The 11,118-nt window shown below is 39.9% G+C and overlaps 2 protein-coding genes across 4 annotated transcripts; both read right to left on the reverse strand.

Moving 5' to 3' along the window:
* Window positions 1-1,443: 1,443 nt before the first annotated feature.
* On the reverse strand, window positions 1,444-4,791 carry LOC111803210 (uridylate kinase). The gene is made up of 7 exons (XM_023687517.1): window positions 4,336-4,791; window positions 3,893-4,043; window positions 3,738-3,791; window positions 2,999-3,090; window positions 2,555-2,781; window positions 1,831-2,007; window positions 1,444-1,695 (listed from the first exon to the last, which is right to left on the reverse strand). The coding sequence occupies exons 1-7, from the start codon at window positions 4,530-4,532 to the stop codon at window positions 1,595-1,597; spliced, it is 999 nt and encodes a 332-aa protein (XP_023543285.1). The 5' UTR covers window positions 4,533-4,791; the 3' UTR covers window positions 1,444-1,594.
* Window positions 4,792-4,964: 173 nt separating this feature from the next.
* LOC111804314 (WD repeat-containing protein 44-like) lies at window positions 4,965-10,904 on the reverse strand. 3 transcript variants are annotated; one of them, XM_023689075.1, is made up of 9 exons: window positions 10,832-10,904; window positions 8,137-8,538; window positions 6,943-7,968; window positions 6,772-6,862; window positions 6,526-6,683; window positions 6,387-6,438; window positions 6,205-6,287; window positions 6,026-6,119; window positions 4,965-5,798 (listed from the first exon to the last, which is right to left on the reverse strand). In XM_023689075.1, the coding sequence occupies exons 3-9, from the start codon at window positions 7,915-7,917 to the stop codon at window positions 5,248-5,250; spliced, it is 2,004 nt and encodes a 667-aa protein (XP_023544843.1). In that variant the 5' UTR covers window positions 7,918-7,968; window positions 8,137-8,538; window positions 10,832-10,904; the 3' UTR covers window positions 4,965-5,247. The 3 variants fall into 3 exon arrangements, with proteins under 3 accessions (XP_023544843.1, XP_023544841.1, XP_023544842.1); XM_023689073.1 differs by lacking the exon at window positions 10,832-10,904 and adding an exon at window positions 9,628-10,018; XM_023689074.1 differs by lacking the exon at window positions 10,832-10,904 and adding an exon at window positions 8,623-9,603.
* Window positions 10,905-11,118: the final 214 nt, after the last annotated feature.

Consider the following 11,118-nt stretch of genomic DNA (forward strand, 5'->3'; position numbering starts at 1 on the left):
AAAAAAAATCTATACTTGATCTCAAGGAATGAAACATATCCTTCAACAGTAAGCTTGGGGTTAAAATTTGAAGGAACAGAAAAGATGCAACCCAAGGGGAAAGAGATGACAAATATGTAACTAACCAAATCTGTAAATTCAGATTCTAAGAAAAAACAAAACCTAAGCTCAGTTCAGACAATACAAGACGTCAAAATTTTCAACCTCCCGATAATTCCATTTACAATGCAACAAACCTACGATTAACTTCAGAGTTCAGTAAGATAAAATAATCTAACAACGAAACCGAAGGGGTGTTCGGGTGAACATGAAGCTAATGCATCACTTGGAAAAGCAAAATTCAGAAAAGTTAAACATCTAGATTCCAATAAATGATAAGAAGAAAGTCAATAGGGATACCTTTGCAACAGTAGTCTCAATCCGCTCGTGCTTCACCAACTGAGAAACCATTGTTCTGCCAAAAGAAGAGAACAGACGTTCAAAAATTGGGACATAAAACTTAATTGATAGTTGCGAAGTGAGCAACCTCAGCATAGACATCCGGTGAGCTGCATGTCGACCAAGCTTTCTGAACTTCGTCATTGTTAATGGCGGAAAGAGAGCAAAGACTGAGTTCCAAGATGAAAAACCCTCTAGTTTCGTTTCCGGGGTTTNAGAGCAAAGACTGAGTTCGAAGATGAAAAACCCTCTAGTTTCGTTTCCGGGGTTTTAAAGGGATGAAGCCGAAAAGGCAGGTTCTGGGCTTCGACCTTATCCCAAGCAGAAACGACGAGGTATTAAAATTTCAACCAAATTTTAATTATCACATTAAAATGTTATTAAAAAATTGGTCTATTTTTACAAGAAGCAGAAACGACGACGTATTAAAATTTCAACCAAATTTTAATTATCACATTAAAATGTTATTAAAAAATTGGTCTATTTTTACAAGTATCTAATCTTTAAAAATATTAATAAGATTTTATACAAAGTCTCTAAAATATTAAAAAATTAATTAATTTATTAAATACAAGTTTGAACATTTCCGTCAAATGGACTCCAAAGTTTTAAAATAAGAGGGTAACAAATACGTAATGGGCCAAACCATGAAACTAGCAGTGATACATAACGGACCAAAGTGAACAATATATATTAGCAATATATATTAGCGAAACTACGGACCAAAGTGAACAATATATATTAGCAATATATATTAGCGAAACTAGCAGTGATACATAACGGACCAAAGTGAACAATATATATTAACAATATATATTAGCGATGGACTTGAACTGTTACAAATGGTATAAGAGCCCGACATCTAACGATGTGTCAATGAGGTGAGTGGATTATGAGATCCCACATTAGTTAAAAAAAAGGAGAGAAACGAAGCATTCCTTATAAGAGTGTGAAAATCTCTCCTTAGTAGAAGCGTGTTAAAACCATAAAGCTGACAGCGATATGTACGAGATAGAGCGGACAATATCTACTAGCGATGAGGTTTAGATCTTACAAAAGATTTCAATACCTTAAATAAACAAATCTGGTGCAAATTGTTCCAAAAGCTATCAATGTCAAAATCTCCTGTCAAATCCCTACTATACAAGAATTGTTGTCATACGTTTGAGTTCCATGTTCCTCCGATCAACGTCCCGACTCTTTCGCCCTTTATGGCTTTCGAGATGTTGTCCGGTTTTGTTAGATTGAAGACAACAACTGCATCAGGAAGAACAATGATCGTTACTTCAGTTTATTCTAAGCCGACGTCGAAAGCTCGGGTTGCCTTCTGTTGTGTATTCAATTATTTTGAAGAACAGTGATCTATTGTATAAAGTGATATACAATACATACCAGGAATGTTGTTTTCCTGGCATAGAGTAATCGCTGTCATGTCCATCACTGAAAGGTCCTTCGACGTCACTTCCTGGTATGTAAGAGTCTCGAGTAGACGTGCATTCGTGTTTTGTTTCGGATCATCATCATAAACCCCGTCAACGTTTGTTGCTTTCAGCAGAACTTCTGCATTAACTGGATAGACATTTTGAAAGTTAGAGCTGTAGAGATAAATAATTACTAACCACCTATAACAACCCAAATCCACTGTTACTAGATATTGTCTGTTTTGGCTCGTTACGTATCATCGTAAGCCTCACGGTTTTAAAATGCTTTTACTAGGGAGAGGTTTCTACACCCTTATAAGAAATGCTTCGTTCCCCTCTCCAACCGATATGAGATCTCACAATCCACCCTTCTTGGGGGCCAACGTCTTCGCTGGCACACCGCCCAATGTTGACCCTGATCGCCAGTAGGTATTGTCCACTTTGACCCGTGTTGTATTGCTGTCAGGCTCACGGTTTTAAAACGCGTCTACTAGGGAGAGATTTCCACACCCTCATAAGGAATGTTTCGTTCTCCTCTCCAACAGATGTGGAATCTCACACCACCAAACATGTTTCAGCAACTAGTTAAAAAGTAGAAAGTTTAGGTCGGTTTGAAATGACTTTCTAAATGTTTAAAAAATGCATAAGCACTCGAAACGTTATTTCAAACAGACTTTTAACACGATTTGACTCACTTTCTGCGCAACGGAGGGCCGCTGCAGTATCTGTAGTGAAAAACGGATTGCCTATACCAGCTGCAAAGATCACAACTCTGCCTTTTTCCAAGTGCCTCACAGCCCTACGTCGAATATATGGCTCCGCAACCTCGGACATACGAAACGCCGTCTGCACTCGTGTGGGAATGCCTATACTCTCCATTGTGGCTTGAAGAAATATAGCATTCATCACTGTTGCCAACATCCTGAAATAGAGAGCTAAAATTCAAAGATAGTAACACAATGTGCGCCAGCATATGAGGATTTCATGAGGAGGAGAACATGTGTAATATGTTCTCGTTTTCCTATTCCATCTTCATTTTGTGTGAACTTTCATGTTGCTTGTATGCAGGTAAGTAATATCGAAATGTGGTAGCTAACGATCAGCCGACGTCTAGAAACATATAGTATAAAGGAAATTACCCAATGTAATCAGCAGACGAACGGTCTAAGCCACTACATCCAGCCCACGACGATCCACGAAAAATGTTACCCCCACCAACTACTATAGCAACCTGAAACAACGCATCATCCATAACGATCGCACATTCTAAACAAGGAAAAAGAACTGGCTTCCTTGGCTTCCTTGGCCTACTGTAACAGCCCAAGTCTACCACTAGTAGATATTGTCCTCTTTGGGTCTACCGCTAGCAAATATTGTCAACGCGTCCACTAGGGAGAGGTTTCCACACTCTTATAAGGAATATTTTGTTCCCCTCTCTAACCGATGTGGAATCTTACAATCCATCCCCCTTGGAGGTCCAGCGTCCTCGCTGACATACCACCCGGTGTCTAGACCCAAGCCCACCACCAGCATACATTATCCTCTTTGGACTTTTCCTTCCGAGCTTCCTCTCAAGGTTTTAAAACATGTCTACTAGGGAGAGGTTTCCACACCCTTATAAGGAATGCTTCATTCCCCTCTCCAACCGACGTGGGATCTCACACCTACTTTACAGACACAAGGTGTGCGCAAGTGAAGAATCAGAATATCCAAATCTGTTTTACTCAGTTCGTTCGAGAGTCGAGAAAAGTTGGTCAAGAACAAGTCATATTCTATCAACGGATTTGTATCTCTCCAAACAGTAAACAGATTATTGCTGCTACAACATTGAGATTCAATTCGAAAAAAGATCTTATATGCAAATAAAGGTCAGGCTACCTCAATGCCCAGACGTGTTACAGCTGCAACCTCCCTCGCAATCGCCATAGTAACCTGCAGTCAAAAAGTAGCTCAAGAGGAATGCAAGGTGCCAAAAATCTTAAAAAGAAGAACACTATATGCTTGTAGCAGACTATCATCCTTCAAACACCAACCTTCGGATCAATATTCTGCAACCGATCACCAGCAAGTGCTTCACCGCTTACTTTAAGCAATACTCTTCGCCATTTAAACGATGGCATGGACATGGAAGCTTCATTTAGTGTCATCCCGCTAGGAGCCATAGATGATATCTGATGCTTCATGCTAGAGAAAACAGCAATTTGTCAGGGAGACAAGTTGAAACTCATTGGGGAAATAAAATAAGTTTCTACTTCAGATGCTTCACAAACATATTGTTATGTTTGAAGTGTTCATTACAATCTGAAGTCCGGAACTTCAAAACCAAAACAAACCAACATTAGAAATCGAACCATATCCCATAAACAAAATATATTCACTCGTTCAAGATTTCATCCATATCCCCGGACCCATAACTTGGAAGCAATTATCAATGACACAGAAAAGTACAGGGGCAGGCGGGGCGGGATATCCATACCTCCCGTTCAAAGGGTCAGAGTTGGAACCCATTTCGCGAGCGGAACAGCTAACAACGAGCGACCCATTTGAGGTGGGATTATCCATCTTTAAACCATGGCGATGGGGCTTGAAGGGATTACGAGGTTGCAATGGAAACGAGGAGGAAGAATAAGAAGCAAAACTGGAACAGGGAATACGGGACATGGGTATTGCCATCAAGGAAACGAACAACAAAGAACGATTATCACCCCCTTACAAACCGCCGTCTTTCTCGTTTCTCTTGGCTGCCGAATGCGGAATTGAAAGTGGGTTTAGGGTTCTGCCTCACACTCAGCTCCTTTTCCAATCAATAAGGGAGTTGGAGCTTGTGTTTTGTTTGTAGTGAATATCGCAGGGAAATAGATATCATTTCGTTGCTTCGGTATAAGAGTTTGTGATACTCGGAGGGCATTCTTTTAATGTTCCTTGCTGGAGGACATTGGATAAGCCTCTATACGTTCAATCGACTAGAGTTTTGAAGCAAAAAAGAACATTTATGAATGTATAATTTTGACCCATTTTAAGACTACTACTTATGAACAAATTTACAAATTTTCTTCCAAGTGTGGCATGTTTGAGATTAAAAGCAATAAAATTAACATTAACCCATGAAGAAAGGCACCAAAATGACTAGAAATCTGCTAAGTGTACTTCATTTACATTTGGCAGGTAATATTCACAAGAACTAAACAAGCAAAAATGGTGGCCTGCCTCTTTGGATTTACAAGATTTCGGACCTCTTAGAACAAATAAAAAAATAGAAAGGCTTTTCCGTTGGAAGATACAAACAGGAAAAAGAATCGACCACATGAAATGCCATGTTTTCTGATATTCTGAAACCTCTTTTGCTTTTGGAAGCTCAGGGAAAAGTGAGCTAATTCAAGCAGCGCTTCTAAAGCTTGATGGGCAATCCATAGTTGTGGAATGTCTTTATAGTTCCATCTAATCCAGCCACGACAATCACAAGGCCCCATGTTTCGAGTCGAGATCCTTGGTCGTGGGCGTCGCCGTTATGGCCATTTAGTTTCTTTTGATGACAATCTTGGTGTTCATCTTCTGCAACTGGTAAATCCCAGAGAGGTAGTCTCTCTTCTGGCCATGTTGCAGAACCTCGGCACAGACCATTGGCAGAGAACCAATTACTGAACGAAAAACACTCCAAACCACTGTCATCCCCTTGGTTATCCCGTCTCTGTGACAACTGTGGTTGGCTGTTACCCAAGCACTTTGGTTCAGTTCCAGTGCCAGGACATGGTATAGCAACAGACACACCATCAGAAAAGAAATGCTCACAAGACTGCTGAGATTTCGTCTCGTTCGTCGACGAAAGACGAACGCTATCGTAGTTCCACATATATACACGAGAATCCTCTCCAACAGATACTATATGTTTTCCATTTTCTGTAAAGGAAGCAGACATTTGACTACCCGACTTCGATAGACCTACATATCGAAAACAGCCAGGTAAGCATCTAGACCTTAAAGATTCAATGAACTACAAGTCATCTAAAACTTGAAGCCGAATCCGGGATAATAGAAGATATAAGCGGGGAGGAACTAAGCTAGGAAAATTCCTGATTGATTGAGCAATGACAACCAGGAGGTGGGCTTGGAAGCAGCGATTATCCAGTAAAACGAATTCTAGTGAGCTGATCGGACTCGATACGTACCTTTGTATTGGCCGACGATTTTGGTTCCTTCAAATATGCGTACTTTAGAGTCTTCCGAAGTTATCATCACTCTTTGAGAGTTCTCTCGGAAAAACTGCAAAGAACAGGTTTCAAATTGAGGCAACGTTATTTAAAGATCATACTTTCTTCAGCGAAACTATCAAAGTTCTGAGTAAAACCTGAATGCCAGTGATCCTTTTACCCGAGGCTTTATTTCTACCGCCAATATTGATCTGTTCATCCAGATTGATATAATCATCTCCTACAAAACGCCATAAAACTCTAAATCAGTAAAAGAATTGAAGGAGGCAAAATCTGCATACACAGAAAAACATTGTGAGGGATGCACCACGGGTTGTACCTGATGTTTTGTAGAAACGGCAACTGCCAGTGATAGAACCAACAGCAAACCCCTGCTAACATAGAAGAACAAAGCATGATCAGAGCCCTGCATATGGCAATTGTTACTAACTTATTTTGTGAGAGTTCACAATTCGCACCTTCCCATCTGGTTGATAAGATATCGCGGTAATTGCATCTCGGATATCAGCCCAATCGACCACACGCTGCTTCAAGACGCCCCAAATCCGAATTTTTCCATCGATTGAGCCACTGACGAAGTAGTTTTCATCCATTGGATTGAATTGGATACAAGTAACTGGTTCCAATATAGAAAGTAATAACAGTTTAGAAAAGAGAATGCGACCTGTAAATGATCGAAACGAACGCAGGAATCGACAACTTACCGTAGTTTTTATGGTGGAAAACATTGAGACATTGATCTGAACCAACTTGCCACAAGCGCACGGTTTTATCCTTTGAGGATGAAAGAAGACACTGCAGCAAGAGGTTCGAGTTAGCTTCGTTTCTTCAACAGTTCGAAAAAAAAAAACATACATTTGTCACAGATGTCTTACGTTTGAAGTAGACCAAGCTATATCCAAGACATCACTTGAATGTCCGTGGAATTCTTGTATTGGCAACTCATCTATCTGAAAAACCTTAGCAGGAATGACAACAGTGGCAAATCTCAACGGTTTACTGCTGAAACTAGACTTCCCTTCTCTTGTGGCGTCATTTGCTAAAAACTCACTAGAGGCATTTGTACGTGTTACACGCCAAATGCGAACGACTCCGTCTTCTCCTCCGCTTGCCAAATACTTCCCGTCTGGACTAAACTTCATTGTCCAAATCAAGCCCTTGTGAGCACAAATCTGCTGTCTCATATACAATGCACTAAATTCTGAACACTTCTTTTTGTTTTGGCACACCTTCATTCTGCAACTTTCGGATTTCGCAGGATTTGATTTCGATTCCTCAGAAAACTCCATAGCTCGTAGTCTTGCTGCCTTGTTTTTTAAGGATTTCCACCAAGTCAGTATCTTCTTTTTCCTCGCATCGATATCCTTGCAAGCTTCGACGTTACCTTCACCTTGGCACCGTTGAAAGCTGGAGTCGGAAACAGAAGATGGTCGACTGGTTGCCTCGTTTGCCTCGTTTGCCTCGTTTGCCTCGTTGCTGAATTCAGCACTTTGCACATCATTGTGGTGTACTACTGAATCATTGTCTTCTACATTACAGCTAGGTGCATAGTCAGAGCTTGAAACAGCTCCACTACACTCTGTGAGTCTGTCCAATTCTATCCTCCCTGATGAACAACTAGATTCAATCTCTGAATCCTGTGTACGAGTACTTGAAGAAGATGCAAATTCATTCAAACCAACTTCTTGAAGAAAATATTCCCTTCTCTTCTTAATGCTCTGAGGCTCTCTCATCCATATTTCATATCCCGACTTGCTCGCATCGACTTCTTCGGTTACCAAGGACTCCTCCAATGGCAAGTAATCTTCCGAGTCGAAGAAAACATCTGCATCTCCATCAGAGCTCAGCATGTCTTGATCGAGGAGCAGTATTCCACATCAAAAGCCAAACACTTAACGATTCTACAAGAGAGCAAAGGAAAGAACTCAGCAACTTCTATAATATTTGCACGTAATCCAATTATCACGGCCCGAGTTTCATTCAGGAATACAATATAAAACAAAAGGAAGTGACTGGAATAATCAAATACAGGAAACACAGCCCAAGGAAGCAAGGTTCGAAGGCTATACCTCGAGATCACTGCAAAGCAACAGCAATATTCAACAGAGTGTCACCGACCCGGCTAAGATTATGGCTGATGCAACTTCTCAAGAGTCAATCCCCACGCCTTTGAGCAAAGTATAAAACAAACCCAAAAAAAACTAATCCAAGTGCTTTGTATTGAGCTCAAACCCAATGGAGGAGGAAGATTGGCCTCTAAATAAATAAGAGAAAATGGCGGGGGAAGGAACAAAAAAAATGGTGTAAAAGCAAAACAGATGTCAGTTGTTATAGCCAAGAGTAAAAGGGCCTCGAGATCTGTGTTTGAAATTGTAAACGCACGAGCGACAAACAAGAGCGGCGCGGTCCGATAAGCAGAAGCCTCTGGCTGTTGTTGTGCTTCTGCAGCCACTCTGTGCTCGCCTACTTATCTGCGAAGCGCACCAATCTATGTGAGCAACCAATTAAAATGGGTATCAGACATTATATTCATTGAAGGAAGGAAATTAAATTACATCAAGTTAGAGAAACCCATTTGGAAATATGGATCGTGAGGTTTCTCAGAAATGATGCTTGATCTAGTGAAGCTATTTCACGTTTTGAAGCCAAACCCAGATGGGAAAGTTACAAGAAACGCGCAAATAAAGCCAAATCCTAAGACCCATAAGAGAATAAAGAGAGATTTAAGCTATTAAATTGTCGAAAGTGAAAAAAAAACAGATGGGTTCAGCTCAGCATCAATATAATAGCCTTTTTGAGTGCTTCGAAACGAAGCATTTAATGGACAAATTACAGCAATATAAAGAGGAAAGGCGAAAAGAGAAGCAGACAGAGTGTCTGAGAAAGCTCCCTCTGCTACAGCCACAAGCCACATCTACCAACGCCCTAAACCATCTAGGCGTTCTTTTATCGCTCTGTTTAGGAACATCAACGTTAGAATGGTAAGGTATTGTTTCTCTCATAAATTTCCTTTTAGAATCACTCAAAACATCACTAATCAATGGAGATATCCTCCCTAACCTACAATATACTCATGATTTTTCCATAAACTTTGGCTAAATTCACAGGGGTTGATGCAGCAGCTAAACCCTTTTGTTCAAATCACACATAATTTAGATGCAATGGGCTAGGCAAGCGATCGACTCACGTTCCTGGTTTCTGGATTCTGGGTATGTTTTGGGGCTCTTATTGGCAGCGATAACAAGAACATTGGAGTCTGGGTTCTCTCTAATCCGTTCATATATTTACCTTAATCGAAAAGGGTCTCTCCCCTTTCCCATTATATGCAAAGAATCCTCAGATTTTTCCCAAAACCGTAGAAATCTCGTAGACAATAACAAAACCTAGGCATTAAACGTCGCTATTCCAAAAGGGTCGATCTCTTATCGATCAGGTTTTGAGAAAACGAATCAGATTCATAAGAAGAAACTCAGCGGACAACAGATCCAAACAAAACAGAGCAACAGAGAGGATCAAAAACGAGAAAGAAAAAGAGAAAAAAGGAGGAGAAAAGGCATCACCATATCCTCAGCCCTCTCTCATCGCCCCGCATGAACTTCGCACGGTTCTGGATTCATACAGAGAAGACATGGAAGAATCCAAGTTGAGTGAAACGCGTCCATTTCTCAAAAGAAAGCACCAGAAATAGGGGGGGAGGGAAAGAGGAAGGGGGAACGAGAGAGATTAAAATAATCACTATGGAGCAAGTGAGATAAGATCAAATCGGGTGTTTCCTTTTCTATGCCCACTCCATTAATGACACGACCTCCTTTCCGAAGCTTCCAAATCCCAGTGGCACTCGCGATGATCCGTACCCGCCGCTCATCCCTCTGTCCTCACAACCGATTAAGAAAATGGCAAACAGAAATCCCCTAATCCATAAATCCCCGCTTTCCCCCATTTCATTAATCTTCCCAATATCCCATTTTAATTGCTACCCATTATAGATAACAAAGCAGATAATAATGCCTCAAATAACCCCGACAGCGAGCCATCAAATGTAAGAACTAATTATGTCAACCTAATCTCTATTTAAAAATAAAATATAACCAAACTTCAATCGACCCATTATTCTATTTCTTTTCATTTGTTCAAACAAATCTTAATTTTCTTTTTTAATTCATTAAAAACAATCAATTATATATTTTAATACCCAAGTAAGTGGAGGAAGAACCAAACTTTTTTCTTTGATTCTTATCCCATAAATTGCTTGAATGGTTAAGAATTAGTTTATGAATTTAAAGGACAGTTTTTATGGGAAAATGTTGCTTTAAAATTATGCAGAATCATTTTGTCTCAATTATTAGAATCATATGTTTAGGAACAGCATCTCCAATCCCCCACTCTCTTTCATTTTCCATTTCACTGTTCATCTCAATAATTTATTTTCTCTCTGACCCCAGAAATAAAGTTTGTAAATCTAGTGGGAGGAATGAAAATGTGGAGTGTTTTTGGCCTTATTTTCTCTCTCCATTTTCCCTCTCATTTTCTCAGGAAACAAACACCCCGTAACGAAGAACAGTTGCACAAACAAACCAATTCAAAAACTAAAAAAAAAAAAACCCCCATTAAACAGAGATCAGTTAAGTAACACATCAATATGGAAAAATTGAAACTTTATGCAATGAACTCTGAATTAACCTCATGATTGAACAAACCCATATCATAATTTTTAGAAAGAGAAACAAAATCAAAGTATTACACAGAAGAGAGAGAGAGACTAACTGGTTGTGAAGCTTTACAACAATGGCAGAAATGGCTTCCAAGGACCCAAATGAGGAAGGTTAGAGAGAGAGAGAGAGAGGAATTTGGGTATGAGTTTATGGAGGAAGGTGGAGTATTTATATGTTAAATGATTAAAAAAAAATTAAAAAAATGAAGAGAGAGAAGATAGTGTAAGGAAGAGAGAGAATGAAAATGGATGGGACCTTTTTGGTTGTTGCATATCTTCTCTCAATCTTCCCTCCATTTCGTCTCTCATTCCATCAATAATAAACCTTCTTTCATTTTTA

This window comes from Cucurbita pepo, chromosome LG10, assembly GCF_002806865.2.
Source record: "Cucurbita pepo subsp. pepo cultivar mu-cu-16 chromosome LG10, ASM280686v2, whole genome shotgun sequence".
Taxonomy (NCBI): domain Eukaryota; kingdom Viridiplantae; phylum Streptophyta; class Magnoliopsida; order Cucurbitales; family Cucurbitaceae; genus Cucurbita; species Cucurbita pepo.